The 17,348-nt window shown below is 46.8% G+C and overlaps 1 protein-coding gene across 1 annotated transcript in view; it reads right to left on the bottom strand.

The window, feature by feature from the left end:
• The window catches only part of SIPA1L2 (signal induced proliferation associated 1 like 2), a 220,439-nt gene that overhangs the window by 105,703 nt on the left and 97,388 nt on the right, over window positions 1–17,348 (bottom strand). Inside the window, exon 2 of the mRNA XM_082854980.1 lies at window positions 3,114–4,810. Coding sequence (XP_082711106.1) covers window positions 3,114–4,590 — 1,477 coding nt within the window. The 5' untranslated portion in view covers window positions 4,591–4,810. The remainder of the gene's footprint in view (window positions 1–3,113; window positions 4,811–17,348) is intronic.

Raw genomic sequence — 17,348 nt, 5'->3', positions numbered from 1 at the left:
GGGCCTCTGTTTTTAAACACAATGCTGTCCCTGCAACTCGTGATGTGCTGGCAGATATGAACTCCAGCGGTTGAAGCTGGCGTGAAAAATGGGGGGGAAATCATTAATTTAATCATCACACTTTATCTGGCAGACACATGCTTTTGTGATCCTTGGGAAGAAGCTGGGCTCCAGTCCCACACGGAGGAGGCCTCGGCCACCTGGCCGCTGGGAATCCGGGCTGCTGCCTCTGCCTTTAGTCCTTAATGGCTCTACAGAGAGACCAGCAAAAGCAGCAGCAGCTTCCATGGTAGCCAACTGCAGTCTGAAGCCACAGAGGCCCACGGGGGAAGAGCAGAATCGCTAAATATAGGAGGAAGCAGGCATAGTCCGGGGCTGCAGGGAGAGAGCGCAGAGTGGCAGGGCTGGGCTGGGTCTGATTCTATCTCCTCCTGCTCTGTCCTGGCCCCGAGTCCCATCAGCCACACAACAGTCACCGTGCCCAGCACAGAACTGCAGCACAGAAGACAAAGGACCCCGGGGACGGCTGTCCCGCACCTTCATCGTGCAGTTAGCGCAGGAGTCTAGAATTTGGCTGTCTGCCTCAGTCACAGACCCAGAGTGCGCCCAGCACCCCGGAACTGTCAAACCACACGTCTACACCCACTTACAACTCACCACAGGGCACCTACTCTCAGGTTTTTCTTATTTATGTTTTATTGCACATTCAAAATCTACCAAGTTTGATGGTGTCATTTCTAAAGCCCTGGGAAATCCTCAGTAGCAAATCAGGAAAAGCGGAGGAAATAAACCACTCACAGACAACTCTTTACAATTATCAGGAAGTGACAGAGTTCAGGAGAAAAACTACGAAAACCAGTCAAGAGAATTAAGAGAATCTAGCAACCTAAAACTATCTCGTGGAACAGACCTTAAGGACATTAAATGGATCAGAGCGCGGCAGCCCTGCCTGGGCCCAGAAAACATCAGTCCTTTATTCCATATACACTGTGTAGACTTAATACACTAAGCTATGCAAAGGAGTACAACAAATGAGATGCTGGCACGAAGCATTTGCATAAATACACATGTATACAGATACATACACACATACAATTTTTACATTCTGGTATTTTACAGGGTGACTCGCAAACCACTTACAAAACTCAGCCAGGATGACTCATCGCGCCTAAGGATTTCGGGGCATGACGATCCCAACAGGCTATTTTATTGCTAGCATTGACAGCCATGGCTTCAGTCGATGAAAAAGTATCTTAAGCAGGAAGCCTATTTCTCCATGGTCTCCCTTTCCCAAAATAACTAAGTTCCACCTCGAGAGCATCCGTGAGCAGAGTTTTATAATCCTCTGCCCCTGGATGAACAGTCCTGGGTTATTTCCGGCACAGATTAAAAAGAAGATCCGAGATTCTGTGCGTTCACTGGCTGGAAGGCAGTAACATCACAATGGGTGATGCTGACTCCCACCAGCAGCCAGGGCTGAGACGCGTTGGGGACACAGCCAGGGACTCAAGATGTTGACGAAGTTATTTCAGTCCCATCATGTCGTCCGTAGAAGACCAGAAAGACAACTCAAGCTACGTGACCAGTCGCAATTCAAACGCCTGCTTATTTAGCTACGTCGCTTATCAACGTTCTAGTCATTCCATTGATTAATATGATTTCATAATATTATGATTATGGATGACTGGTTAAATCTGGAATGATGCAAAAGGGGGAGGGATGATTAATTTAATAATTGCACTTGGTCCAGCTTGTAGTCCGGGGAAAAAACACTAAGAAGGCTCCAGGGACTGAAGTGGATGGAGTGACCTTCTGAGGTTAGAGCTACAGCCCGACCAACCCCAAAAAGAAACAGCTGGAGTCAAAGGTTGCAGGCAAGCATTCTGAAGACAGAAACCAATATTAAAATGAATTCTAAGTACAGTCAGCTGGAATTTATCCACAGCAGAAGGCAAAGAAGGAGGAGAGGCCCCCGGAGACTGACTGGGCCACCTCTGCCTCCTTCGTGCTCTAAGAGGTGACACCTGGGAATGGAGGGGGGTGGCAGGTGAAACCGCAAACAGAAAACTAAGCCCCAAAGAGTATGCTGTCCTAGAAGGAAGGGGCCATGGAAGCAAGTCACACCCACTAAGAAGACAGGTCGAGAGTCCCTGGGTGTTCTATTTGGCGTGTTACTGACGTGCGCGTGGTACACGTTTCTCTGTGGGCCTGTAAGACAGAGTGGCGTCTCATGTCCCTGGCATGACTAACGACACATTGAAAGGCTGAGGATTCAACTACATGACTTCTGAGGGATGCATCCTTCAAGGCTAAGCATACAAATAAAATAAACATCATTTATTCTACGCGTACTTGAAGAATTTCTGAAATAACAATACCAAGGAAATATCTGTATCTGAACCTTTAAGCCTATGTGTAAAACTGCAAGAGGACTAAATTTGTCTATCCTACTAATTTATACATTCATACATTCTTTCCACAAAGATTCACTTAACACTTCCACTATGTACAACAAGGCAGAAGGAGCTGTGAAGACATAAAATTAAGAAGATGAAGCAAAGGTGTAGGAGAAAAGTACAGAAAAAACGAGAGGGAAAAGAACCAGAACTAGAACCAGAACTGTACCCAGTGTAAGAGATTATTCAGAGCAATGAAAGAGCAATGGAGTTCATCAGCGAAGACTTCCTAAAAGGGGTAAACCTAAGTGGAGTCCGACGTCTGTGACACTCACACGTTGGCAGAGAGGAGAAAAGAGCAGATGTTTCCACATCAGGGACTGGGGATCAGCAAAGGCAGGGAACTGGGGATTTCTAAAGAAGGGATCTGGGACCTCCCTGGTGGTCCAGAGGTCAGGACTCCACGCTTCCACCGCAGGGGGCATGGGTTCCTTCCCTGGTTGGGGAACTAAGATCCTGCGTGCTGCATGGCATGGCCCAAAAAATTAAAAAAACAAAAAATAAATAAAGAAGGGATCAGTCCGGCAGCAATGGAGGCTCTGTGACACAGAACAAGCTCCAACCCAGCGGACAACGGCCTCGGACGTGCTCCGACCCAAAGCCGCGTACCACAAGGGGCCCCAGGGAAGCGGCCCCGGGACACACAGGGCCCCTTACCTTTGCCGTAGAAGAACCTGCGGTAGTAATAGGCCCCCAGGTCGATGTGCTCGATGACGTAGCGCCTGACCTTCTCCCTGTGGATTGGCTGGTTCTCCCTGGGCACCTCCAGGACCGAGACGCCCGCGTTGGTGCAGTGAGAGCTGAGGGAGGCCTCGAAGGAGCAGCCTTCCCCGGAACTGAAGGAGGACGAGTTGGCCCTGGACAGCGCGATCCTCCGGTCGCCCTCCCCGCCTGTCTCGTTCCGAAAGTAGGGACAGCTGAGGACCAGGTCGTTGCTCTTCCCATCCCCGTCGTCCGTGTCCAGGTTCTCTTTGGAGTTGAGGTCCTCTTTGCTCCCCAGCGGGGAGTCACAGCTGCCCGTCGGGCCCATGGGCATCTGGGTCTGGGATGCCGCCGAGGCCCCGGTGGTGATGTTTTTCCTCTTCCCCACGTTCGCCCTCGTGGCCATGGCTTCGTTGATATTAAACAAGATGCTCTGGACGTCATAATGTGCAAAGCAGCGCTGGCAGTTCCAAGGGCGGACGCCCCTCTCCAGACGCCCGTCCTCCAGCTCAGAGGCGAACTTGAACGTCTCGTGCTCACTTTTCACGGTCCGCAGCTTGCGGAAGAGGGACGTCTCCATGGACTCCGACTTCAACCTCCGTTGGAAAGGCTTGTCCCTGTCTCTCCCCAGGAGGAGGGCACTGTCCATATAGTCTAATCCTGAGATGTGCACGAATTCGCCTCTAGAAATCTGTGCTGCGGCGTGAAGGCTGGGGGAGATTGCAGGGTCGCAGGGGAAGAACTCGGGGAACCCGAACGGGGCCATCACCCTGTGGTCGTAGTTCTCTAGCCGGTAGCCTCGGAGCATAGCAAAGAAGTTCTCCCCCGACAGGCCCTGCCGGTCGATGGAAGACGTGCTCCCGTACTCCCGGTGCAGGGCGGCCCCGGTATTGGGGTTCACTGCGTTTTGGTCTAGGACGTCTTCCGCGTCGATGTCACTGATGGTAACATCACTGTTGCTCCTCTGTCTTATGGGGTGCAGTCCTCTTTGCGGAGAGTGAACGAAGATGTCTCCGACGGTAGACTTCGCCTCCACGAAGTCGAGGTCGAGCGGCTCCTCTTGCTGGCGGTCGCTCTGGTTGTTCTGCCCGTTGTGCATGATGGACGTGACACTTTCGTAGCTGGGCTGCGACCGGCTTTCCCACAGGGCCTTGCAGGTCAGCTCCTTGGAGCAGTCCTTTTTAGGAGGCCACTCAGACACCCTTGCTCTGACACCCATCTTGGGCACGGCCGGGGTACCGTTAGCCGGACCACCGTTCTCATTGGAACCGGAAGCATTTAAGGAAGGGGTGGGTCCCATGTTGCCATTGATGGCTTTAAATTTTCGAGCAAAATAATCATCGGACTGCATGATTCTGGGAGGACCCTTGAACTTCGACGAGGCTCTGCCGACCTTTTGCTGCTCTTCCTGTGACTGCCTGGGGTCACTCATGTCTACCGATGACGCAGAAAGCTCCAAGCCTCGCCGGAAAGACTGAGGTAAATCCAGTGACACTGTTATTTACAAAGGCTTCTTCTACACGTGTATAGAAGCAAACATCCTCAGAGTACAGTTCCTCCAAAACCAACTTGCTTCTCAGTTGCTGTAAGAATTTTGAACACCTCTGTCCTTTTCAAAAGCATCCCTTAAGACATCTGGCCAGTTCCTTTACCTGAATTAAAAAACAGAAAATAGCCATTAACAATCACTGTAGCTCCAGGTCAATACATTCCCCACGTGGTTTCTCATCTGCCCTTCTCTCCAATTCCCCGTAAACTGTCGTGAAGTTTCATGGTTCCCTGTTCACACTCTCCTTCTCTCCGGAACACTCTGCCTACCCACTGTACCTGGCTGCTTAAAATTTACACCACACAATCGAGCAGTCCCCTCCCACGCTCAGCCCACACCTGAGCAAGGACCGCTTCCTCTATGTTTCCATGGCATCTGCACCTACACCAATCACAGCACTTTCCCTTATACTCTTACTGCTGCCGTACTGATCTGTCTCCACCACCAGCTAACTGTAAGCTCCTCTAAGCCAGGAGCTATGCCCTTCATCTCAGTATCAACGTTATCTATTGATGTAACCTGGCTTAAATCAGGTAATCAAGCAACATTTCAATTAGTTGTAAGAGTAACACAATGGTCATGCAATTGTTTGAGTATTCTTAAACTTTCTTTCAAACCAGTTAAACTCAAAATGTCCAGCAGCACCAAGGTCAATACAAGGCATTAACAATGAGTTTCCAGAATGCTCTCTTGCAAGCAAATAAGAACTCACAGAGATGCCCTGACAGTGAGAAGGCGTCTTCAAGAATCTGGCGTCTGAACAAGTACAACTTTCTAGTTCATTACGCCACTAGCAAGTTGACAAATGTGCAGGGAAGCTTAGAGATTTAAGACACAATTTACCTTTGTGTCTGGCAGAAACTTGACTTCACCAACTCTCCTCTTTAATTACAAATAATTTGTCAATTTGTTCTATCTTTAATTAGACAAAAATATTTTCCAGGTATTACTATTTCCCGAACTCATGGCTGTCATAACTGAGGAAATAATGATGTTTTAGGGTGTGGCAAACAGAGAGGGAATGTGCAGTCAGATGCTTCCGTGCACTCGGCAGGCCAGGATATGCCCAGAGCTCTCAGAGAGAGACCAGAGCTGACGGCATCTTATCTATTTCACTTAGAAGTATTGTATTGAAAAGAACCAGAGATGATTCTGAATCATAGTGATTTCCTCTATGATTTAGGTTATCATCAAATCCTTTCCCGGAAACTGAAACAAAATGACGACCGAGATACGAAGGAAAACAACTTCTTGCCTAATAGCTCTCTGTTGAAATGGTATTTGATTCACTGTAGTAGGCTTCTGCATAACCTATACATTCTATTAAGTCTCCTGCTTACAGAACACTCAACACAATTTGAAAGAGTAAGAAAAGCTTCTCATGGTTGGTACAGAGCTATGTGAATTCTCAAGAGGCATTAACCTGATACGCATTTTCATTATCTAATACGGATCTGTATCCTTGTTACCGAAGAAAGAACCATGGTCTGCCAAGTACCCAGTTCCAAACACTGAACTGTGACGTTTCTAGAAATATAATCAGGAGCTAAGTGCTCACCACCCCAAGGAATTAGCAAAAGAACAACAAAATGTACCGAAAGAAACCACGAAAGAAGGAATGAAGAAAGACACAAGCTGGAATTGATGGAATGGCAGGGGGTAGGGGATAAAGGAATAGACAAATCCAAAAGGTGGATTTCTTTTTTTGGAGAATAAGAAAATAGACACACTCCTTCCCAAACCTGAAAAAGGGAGAGAAAGAAAGAAAGGGAGAATAACATTACATAAGTTTGGAAAGGAGAAAGGAGAAATGACCACACGTATAGAAGGTACTGAAATAAATATAAGTGTAAAAGAATTATACCACAAGCAACTCTACAGCAACAAACTTAGAAACATAGAAGAAACTACGATTTCCTGGCAAAACACGAACTCCCCAAACCCATCCAAGAATGGAAAATTTAAATAGAGTGATTAGCACCAGAGAGAGTAGAAATATAACAATCCCTAACTAAATATATGACCGATGTATGCAGAAAATGCAAAGAGCTACCTTAACCACGACTTTGAAACCCCTTCATCCTCTCATTTATGAGACCAAATGCTATCTAAAATTGTAGTTTGTACCTTGCTTTTCTTCCTTTTCCCTGTCGTGGCACACACTGAAATACCAATGTTCCCACAGCACATGGCCGTCAAAGCAGAAAGGTGCTCAAGGCTCGGGGCACAGGTGAGACTCTGGTCCCCCTCCCCAACTCCACCACCAGCAAACCAGCACCCCCCCCTTACCAGCAGCCCACTCACACACCCCAGAAGGATGCTCTGAGTTCAAGCCACCTGCCAGGAATGTGTAAAACACAGAAACCTGAAAACTAGGATTAACGTGGACAACACAGACACTGAATAACTTGTTCTGGAAAAACTAACCATAAAGTTATCAGAGGTCACTGGGCTTGGACTCATATCTGAAAACTGGTCTTCCAAGCTTTCACATCCGTTTACATTTCCATAGCATCATTGTTCGCAACAGACAGCATTAAAACTACAAAATCTTTATTCCATAGATCTATTATAGAAATGGAAGGGCTTCCTGGTGGCACAGTGGTTAAGAATCCGCCTGCCAATGCAGGAGACACAGGTTCAAGCCCTGGTCCGGGAAGATCCCACGTGCCACGGAGCAACTAAGCCTGTGCGCCACAACTACTGACCCTGCGCTCTAGAGCCCGTGAGCCACAGCTACAGAGCCCACATGCCACAGCTACTGAAGCCCACGTGCCTAGAGCCCGTGCTCTACAACAAGAGAAGCCATTGCAATGAGAAGCCCACGTGCTGCAACTAGAGAAAAGCCCGTGCACAGCAACGAAGACCCAATGCAGCCATAAATAAATAAATAAATTTATTTAAAAAAAAAAAAGAAATGGAAGACACCGACAACTGTCAAAAAGTAAGGATGATTACTTTAAAACATGAATGAATAATAGCAACAAATAAAAATAGATGAACTAGTGTTGAATTTTACTACTAGGCTTGCCAAAAACCACAAAAACTGTAGCAAACTCAGAGCACACAGACCCTTTGCCAAAGAAATCTTCTGAAAATATTCCTTCAGTTATGATTTTTTAATTTTGTGCGTGCGATAAGAACATTAGCTGTATCAGACGGCCACTGGTTTTTCCTGTCTCAGATGTATTCCTCTTTCATGTGGTAATGGGTACCATACCTCTAACTAAAACCATTTTAGTTATGTGGGGCTAACTCCACCCGTAACACGTGACCCAGGTTTGACCAATGAAAGTGCTGCATCTTCAGGCCACAGTGACTGGTCCAGGGATGAGCCCAGGGGCCAAGGCAGGAAGGGTACCCCAACACTGGTGCTCTGACCCTTGGCAATGCCCAAGCGGCAGAGGGCTCACCTTGCCAACGTGACTGAGAATGGAAACAGCAGCACGAAGCTGGGCCAAGCGAAAGAAATGACGACTCCTAAGGATGCGGCTCCGGAACCAGTTCCAGAATTTTCCAGCTGCTTGAGCCAACTGATCACCTTTTTTGGCTTATTCAGTTTGACTTAGATTTCTGTGTTTTCCAGACTAATTTTAAATGTCCTAAGAGACCCAGCTTCTATTCAGTGAAAGATCAAAGACAGGAAATTTGACGAACACAGCTACTGTGCACGGTGTTGCCCAGATTGCCTGGTCAATGAATGAATGGACGGAAAGCCACAGTTCTGGCACCAGCGTCCAAATCAAAACCAGAGCCTTCTGGGCAAGATCCCTGCTCTAATTCCATAATTATATATCTTTTAACACCTTTTATGTGTGCCACTAACAATTCAAAGTGTTCAAAGCCAAAAAATTCTTGACACAGTAGCTGATTAATAAACAATCTACAGTTGCAACAGAACTCCTGCAAATCCCTTCCGGCCACCTTTTACTCCTAGACACATTTTCTAGCTTGTTGTAGCTCCTCGAATAAATCTCTAACAACAGAATGATAGAGGGCACCTTCCTTTTAAAGATATTACTAAAATACTTATATATTTGAACACTGTCATAAAAATAAAACACCTCAAAACAATTATAGCATTTGTTTTTTCAGGAAGATAAATTAGAAATAATAACATCATCCAATTTAAAAAGTATTACGGTTCATGGGGAAGAACTGAAATCAATGTCTTTGAAAAGCAGATGTCAAGAGGGGTGGGAGAGGGAGGGTGGGAGGGAGGGAGACGTAAGAGGGAAGAGATACGGGAACATATGTACATGTATAACTGATTCACTTTGTTATAAAGCAGAAACTAACACACCATTGTAAAGCAATTATACTCCAATAAAGATGTAAAAACAACAACAAAAAAAGAAGGAATGGTACAGGCTCTGAACAGAGAGAAATGCAGAAAGGAAACAATGGAGGGAATGAAAATCTAAAGCATGAGCTGGAATGACCTCTGGAACAATCCAGAACCCAGAGGTCAGACTGTGGATGAGAGAGAGAGACAGAGACAGGCACATACATGAGTGAGGGCACACGTGCGCGCACACACACGCACGCGCGCACACGAGACACCCTACACCAGTAATTAATCCTGTTTGCTCTGTAGGGCCACAGATGAAAAGTGGGGATCCGGAGCAAATATGCCTGCATACAGGCATCTGGAACATAAGATCCCTTTGTATCTCTCATTATCTTTAGTTTTTCCCCAAGTTCTAACGTTCTGCCTGTTTCCATGAAGCATTCAGTTGAGAAATTTCTGAAAGACCGGGATTTGCACTCTTAGTAGCATGTACATGCATGCAATGAAGCTGTAATCTAGGAAGCATCTGCAAATATTGTACCTGTCCCCCAAATTATTCTTTATACTCATCAGGTATATATACATCTTCTATGTTCAAATCCACCATGAACGTCAAGAGCAGGCAGGGAGCCGTGCAGCTGACTGATGTCCATGGGTCCCAAAATGATGGAAGGGACAGGAAAAGGATGACATTTCAGAGAAGCATCTCGAAAGAGCAGCCTGCAGAAATTAGGGGGCAGTGACTGGCCCCCAAAGCACAGAACACACAGTTACGGGTGGGCACCCCGACAGAACAGGGAAAATGCAATCTGCAAAGCACAGAACGCTCTTTACCCAAAGTCTCGAAGGGGTTTGGTGAGTCTGTGACACTACCGAGAAATAAGGGCCAATTATCCAGGTTGGTCCCGTCCTTGTCATCTCCTGCCCCGCTCCCCGCAGCAGCCACTGAAAGACCTTCCTGCCCCAGCATCTCAGCAGAGACCGCAGCTTCTTACTTCTCGGAGGACAAAGAAGCCAACGCATTTCTTTCAGCTCTTATCATCACCTAACGAATGTACCCTCTTCTGACCCTGCCCTTCCACGTTACCCTTTGTTGGCAACCTTTTGAGACTTGCCATCTTTCCCAAGATAAAAACCCGCATTATGGCTCACCAGCCTCTTCCCAACCACCCTGGCTCGATCGGAAGCATCTGCTCTCCTCCCTCCACGCTGGGGCCCAGCCGTCCTCAGCGTCTTCAGGCTGCGCCCTCTCCAGGCCTGCGTCTGAGCTGCTCCCTCTAAACGCAGCATTACCTGCCAGCCCTTCATCGTCATCCTGTTCATTCCACCCACCCACGCCCCGCCCCGGGTGCCCCTCCACCTGCTCCGTGGCGTCCTCTACTTCCTCGTGGAAACACCCCTGTCCACACCTTACCACGTGTGCCTGTTTCTCTCTCTCCAGCTCTCTGCGAGGCCCCAGGGCTGTGACTGTTTTGTTCCCCACTTGATCTGCAGTGCCTCGCACGGTTTCCAGTACATGGTTGATGGTCCATAAATATTATTAAGTGAATTAACAGATTACTAAACAAATATGGCAGGCAGTAATCCTTCATAATATAAAACGTTTACTATCGAAATGGCAAGCTCTTGTAGTTACAGAATCTACTACAAATCAGAAGTTTAATCATTTTGCAAAAACATGAGTATTACAGAAATAGGGCCAGTTGTTAACTCTTTGCAGGACACTCATACCCAAATCCTCACGACAACAGGCTCCCCTGAACCTACATTCAGCAACTGCTCCACTCTGAGAGAGAGCTTCCCACCCCCACTTCCGTACCAGCCAAATGCAGTGATGGCAGACAGGTCTTCCAACTGTACAGAAAGAAAGAATGCCGTACTTCTCCTTCTAACCGTCTCAGCGCATCTCAGGCTAAAGGCCCGTCCCCAAACACAAAGCGCATAAGGAAGCCTGCATGACCGATCCTGTCCCCTCCTGAGTCGGGTAGAGCCGCCGATGGGGTGCAGAGCTCCATTTTGCTGTAGGTGGCTGGTGGCAGCGTCCTGGAGATCTGGAAGTATGCCCGCGAGTGGGACCACTCCAAAACAGGATGGCAAGAGGAAACCGTGCAATCAGAGGTCCTGGTCGAAAGGGTACCTGGGCCTCACGTCCCAGTTAGAGAGGAAGGTGTATGAAGCCAAGAGCCCCGCACGTCACGTTTTTAATGCACAGCTGTGAGTCTGCTCCTGACTTTCCTCTGATTTTACACCATTTCGTCATTCCAACAGATTGCAAAACACTGGTTAGGATAGCTTTCAACAGGCCAAGGCAGAGCTCTCAAACGGAAATGCCATGCATTTTCCCATGAAAAGCGAAAGTGCTATTTCATGAAATATTAAGAAAGCATTAAAATAAAGCGGACCCTCATACTTGCAATTATGGGGGTCACCATTCCACCCACTCCCTCCTGCCTTAATTCTACTTCAGAGTATCTTCAATGTACTACTTTCTTAACTTTATGGATAAATGATTCACGCTGCTACCTTGGTGTGGCTACGAAAAACTTAATCAAAGAAAATGAAGAGTCACTGAATCTCTTCCTGAGGATTTTATAAAGAGAACAGAATGCTAATCTGCAGTGAGGGCCTCAGTAGCATGAATAGGTCCTCTCCAGGTAACTCCCCAAACCTGAACACTGACCATTTGCTGGGACAGAAGACACAGGGTTCATCTTAGAATCATCACCAATTAAAAGGGATCTCCAACCTGTTTTTCCAGACAGTGTTCTCCCTTTCTTTCAGTTCATCTGTAATGTCAAGGACATCCCCCTCTAATAGTTTCCAAGTATTCTTACATTTCATCAAATTCTATGGCTCTCACTCCCCAGGGGGTAAAAAAAAAACCAAAAATTGTCACCAGCACTCGGCGGGCACTTTAAAATCTACATGTGGACCTGTGTGATCTCACGGGTGCAGGGCAGCCTTGAGAGAGGACGGGCTGGAAGAGGCAGTGAAAGACCCCTCAGAGAAATTCAAGAATTTCAGAGCTGGAAGGACTGATCTGTTCTCATGCTAATGGTCTTGGTAATAATTTTTCAAGGACAGAACAGAAACGGGGAAAATGTGATATTTCAGCATAATTGTGTTTAAATAGAATGTTGTTCCAAGTTTTCCATAAGACATCAGTGAGTCTTCAAGAGCAATGTTATAGTTATAGTTGAGCCACTTACCCGGACTGCAGCTGTAGCAAAAGGCTTGAAAACCACAAAATGCACAAATTATGAGCCTCATTCAAGGGAAAAAATGGTTAAAGTTATATGACAGATTTATAATAAAAGTATAACTACCACAAAAACATTTATTTTTCATACGCATATTCCATCAGCTCAAATACTAACATGCATAACTGAGCAGGGAATAAAAAGAGGAACAAACGTTCCCCAGGTTCATCCTCTCTGTGGCCGGGAAGGCGACAGAGCTGAGGTGTGCTCAGCGCACAAGGTCCTCATCACTTGAAGTGCATTTCCCATAACATCACTAAGTTCAGGTCCATTCAGCCAGGTATTCAATGAAGTTATGACTAAAGACCTATAAAGCAATCCAGTAGCTCAGTTTCTTACCATCGTAGACCATGAACATCAAGGATAGAAACAATTTGACAAATGGGCTATTATTCAATAACAATGGTCATGAATGGATCTAGATGGTCCATAATAATCATACTCTGCTAAGTTTTTGGTAGATCTGAACATGAAAATTTGTTCTTAGCCATTTATCTTGAATTAAACATTGGGATGGGGCTTCCCTGGTGGCGCAATGGTTGGGAGTCTGCCTGCCGAAGCAGGGGACACGGGTTCGTGCCCCGGGAAGATCCCACATGCTGCAGAGAGGCTAGCCCGTAAGCCATGGCCGCTGAGCCTGCGTGTCCGGAGCCTGTGCTCCACAACGGGAGAGGCCGCAGCAGTGAGAGGCCCGCGCACCGCAAAAAAAAAACAAAACAAAAAAACATTGGGATGGTACCAAAGATAAATGTTTGGAGCATGAGAATATTAAAAAAAAAGAGAAAAAGTCGTCTCCTTGAGGTTATATAACATAGAGGTAATGTATGACTTGTGAAGAATAATTCTTTTTGCAGGGAGTGGAATGTTCACGCTGGTTTTAGACCATTTTTCAAAGCACTCCATGTTGCTCTTTGGAAGAATTTCTCAAGTGATGTCCCCAGAAAACCTGATGCCCTTGGTGTCGTTAAGGACTTTTTCATCCAAATAAAGCAGAGACCCCAGTAAAAAGTGTCTAAAGGATTCAGTCTCCACTGGAACCCTGTATTATGACTCTACATTATCCTGAATCATAATCCGTGCTGAAAAAAAGGGCCAAAGCCAAGGTTTGTTAGATGGAGCCCTTGTGTGACTTTCTAAGTGAAGCGCCTACATGCTTCGCCAGAGCAGGATCCTGGTGCCCCCTATTCACTGGTGTCCCCCCGGCCCCTAGAGGCGGGCGGGCCACTTCGTTGGCACTCAGCGGTAGCTTACATCCATCCGTCTAAACTGAAATAGCTGCAAACCAAACTACGCCAAAGCACTGACTCAACATACTGTCGCGACACACACAGAACACGATGGTTCCTGATGCTCTCTTTTTGGTTTCTTTGCAGGCTCCTCCTCTGCTCTTTAAGTGTTGGTGCTCCTTGGGGCTTATTCTAGGCTGCCTTCGCTTTTAATTCCACCTACCTCCTTGTGCAGTTCTAGCAGGGTCACGTGAATCTCCACGCCGACGACTCTGAGATCTACCCAGAGCCCAAAGATGTCTCCCATGCCACACAGCCACGCTGCGCTATGACAGCACACGCCCTCCCGCCCAGGCCCTGGGCACCTGCTCTCCCACTGCCCAGCTCAGCAGCGGCATTCCCATCTCCCTGCCGCCCAAGCCCAGCACCCGGGGCCCATCCTGCCCTCCCCTGACAGACAGTCCACGCGCAATCTGAGACCAGTCCACTTGACTTTCTGAATGTTCTCAGATCCATGCAGACCTTGCTGTCTCGACTGCCGTTAACACTATTTCGCCTAGATTACCCCCAAAGCCTTCACTACTTCCCCGTGTCCCCAGAATAGAGCCTGAGTGCTTTACGTGGCACAGGTCACTCAGGGTTTGGTCCATGAGTAGCTGTCCAGCCCCTTGTCCTGCGGCCCAGACCCCACCCCATGCCCGCACATGCTGCCCTTCATTCTCCTTTGCTCAAGGGGGTCTGCACAGGCTGCTCCCCTGCCCCAGGGAAGACTTCTTCCCTCCACTTTGCTAACAAGTGTTACTAGTGCAACCTCAGCTCACAGATTGGGTTGTCCGGAAGCCTTCTCAAATCTTACCTCTGGTTCTACGTTATCTAATGCAGGCTCCCCTACCATCCTGCCCCTTTTTTCTCACCATATGTTAAACACCACACTATTTTATCCCAGCCTGTTTACATGGCGCTAACCTCCTCTACACTCCTCTAGTTCCGGGCAGGCAGAGTCACGCAAGCCTCCGGGCTCTGACCATGCTTGCTGAGACCACAGCAAAGTGACTCATCCTCTCTGACCTACCTGTAAGATGGGAATAATCCTATCGATGTCAAAGGATTATTCTAAAGATTCGACAAGATCCAGATGCCAAGTGCTTATCTCCATGTTTCCTACAGCCAAAGTTCAAAACTAATTAGCTGGAAACATTGATTTATATATGAACGAATAGTGATTGATAAACTGACTTCCAACTGGGCCACTAAAATGAGTAAGACACATACTAGACCCAAGGAGCACAGTCATGTTTACAAAACCTAATATGGTAACTGCTAATGGATTTCTGTACAAAGACTAACAGGAACACATAGCTGATTGAACTTTGTAACCGAACTGCAATAGCTAAGCTGATTCGCCAAGAGGCAAACAGAAGCTTTCAGAAGGTGAGGGCAAGTCCCCAATCTCCAGTCAGGTGCTACCAGCTTCCCAGCTACAACTTCTAATTAAAGTTATTTTAGGGACTGCACTGTATTGTAACGAGATGATCTGGGAGTTTGAAATTTCAGTGTGTCCATAAAAAACAGGAACCCATTTCTGGTAGTAAGCTACTCTCAGCCACCCCTCCTTCCACATGTGTGTGTGTCAAAGAGGATAAACAAAGAGCCATTTTCTGAAATGGAATAGTTTGATCATGGAATTTTTCCAGGGAGACAGAAGAACAGTTGAGGGTATTGACAGTTTCCCGTTAAATCTTTTAAATCAGAAAAAGATAAAAAGAGATAGCCCTGCACCTCCTTCCCTCAGGAGGTTATTAGTTATGGCATTTTTTCAGCCATGTGGCCACTGACTTACAGAGGACACAGTAGGAAATCAGACGTTCCAATTAATAATTTAAGTGGAGGCATTTGTGTCTTAGGAAAACACAGCGAAAGAAAAAAAGAACTTCTATTTGGTGTCAAGTGATTTAGACTGTACCTCTGTTATTTGCGTTTAAATATCATAGAAGATAATCTGTTTTATTCTTTCAGTGAAGGTTGAGTGACACTAGGTGACCAAGAAGGGAACCTGAGCATTTTATAATAAAAACCTGGGAGGCTGGAGCCTTAACAAATACTTTTAGGGGTCCTTCCTGTTGTTTACCTCAAAGAGAAGCAATTCTCTCACTTTCTTCTCACCCCTGGTATCTTCCAGTGAATCCACAGCGAAAACTCTTGCAGAGTGAAGGATCTGTCTCACCTCGCTCTACAAAACTAAAATCAATCAATACTATCGAAAACTGAACTAAACGGACAAAGCAGCTACCTTCAACGCGTTCTGCGTTAAAACCCAACGAGTGGACCAGAGAGCCGTCGATCTGAAGATGCTTCCTTTCCACTGAGCATGAAGGGCACGAAAAGAAAACCCCGCCAATCTACACAACAGTCTAGTATTTGATTTTTTTTAAATAGTAATTTCAGCAGCAAACACACAACAAACCGCATTCACTAATCGCACACCCTCCAAGCCATCTCTGCGTTGTTCTCATGTTTATTTGAATTACAGGATACTGAGTTTTGCTGAACAGCATTGTGAGGTTTATTATGTGATACAAAAACCCTTTGGTGGGCTTCCCTGGTGGCGCAGTGGTTGAGAGTCCGCCTGCCGATGCAGGCGACACGGGTTCGTGCCCCGGTCCGGGAAGATCCCACATGCCGCAGAGCGGCTGGGCCCGTGAGCCATGGCCGCTGAGCCTGCGCGTCCGGAGCCTGTGCTCCGCAACAGGAGAGGCCGCAACAGTGAGAGGCCCGCGTACCGCAAAAAAAAAAAAAAAAAATCTATAGACACAGAAATACTGCAAAGAAACACCCCCATATTATGATACTAAGTATCTATTACAGGAAGGCTAATACTTGGTTTTTGCTTTCTTCTGTGTATTTTTCTCTAAAGTTCCAAATTACTAACTATACATGAACATGTAAATCCGCACATACATATATAAATAGTTTAAATTCAATAAGTAGAAAAATTTTTTAAATAATCCTCCGTAAAAGCAATGCGTGTTTCCCTTAGAGAGCATATTACCCTTATTACATAAAATGAGACGACCGTCAACTTCCTCTCCTTCAAGTCCCACAGTAAGATATTTAAACATGGAAACAGAGACTAGTGTTAGATGAGCCACACCTATTGCCGCTCACCTTAAAGAGTATACGGTTTTTTATAGCAAGTATTCACAAAGATGGTGCCCTCCACTCCCATGCACTGGAAATGACTCTGGTTAGAATGATAATGTCTTACATTTGCATCTATTTTCCTGTGACCCTGGGTACACCACAAGGCAGCAGTGTGGAAGACAGCATAAAGGGCTCAAGATTAAGAGATCGGTGTCTACCTCTGAGGACATGATTAACTGTGGGCTCTTCAGCCATCTCGGCATCCACTATGACTCAGTGTCGCACGTACGATGGGGATCCAGTCTGCTGGCACACCTCAGACAGGTGCCGGGGGACCAAGTTGAGAGCTGACATAAGATGCTGAACCAGACAAATGCACAACATGAACGTTACAGCCTTGCGGGAAGGAACCAGGAGGACAGCCCATGCTGTTCGCTAGATTCTACTGCAGGGCAGCCTCTCGGGGCTGACAAAGGCAGAGGGAGGGCCAGCTTCAGGAAGGCGGCCCACCTACTGGGGACCGTCCCCGACAGAAAACAATCCGGCTTTCAGAAGGCCGGGCCACGATAAACCCAGGACCTAGAGGGTGAGGAAAAACACTGCACGTACTCAATATAAAAGCTACCATGGTGTCCAGTCCGAATTCTCCATCCCTATCTGGCAATAAACCTGTCCTAAGAGAAAACTGGAACCCTGCGGCAGAGACACTGATGTCAGCAAAAC

The sequence above is a fragment of the Leucopleurus acutus genome, assembly GCF_964270905.1.
Source record: "Leucopleurus acutus genome assembly, chromosome: 14".
Taxonomy (NCBI): Eukaryota; Metazoa; Chordata; class Mammalia; order Artiodactyla; family Delphinidae; genus Leucopleurus; species Leucopleurus acutus.
Note: the sequence above shows the minus strand (reverse complement) of the source record. Positions and strands in the feature narration are given on the sequence as shown.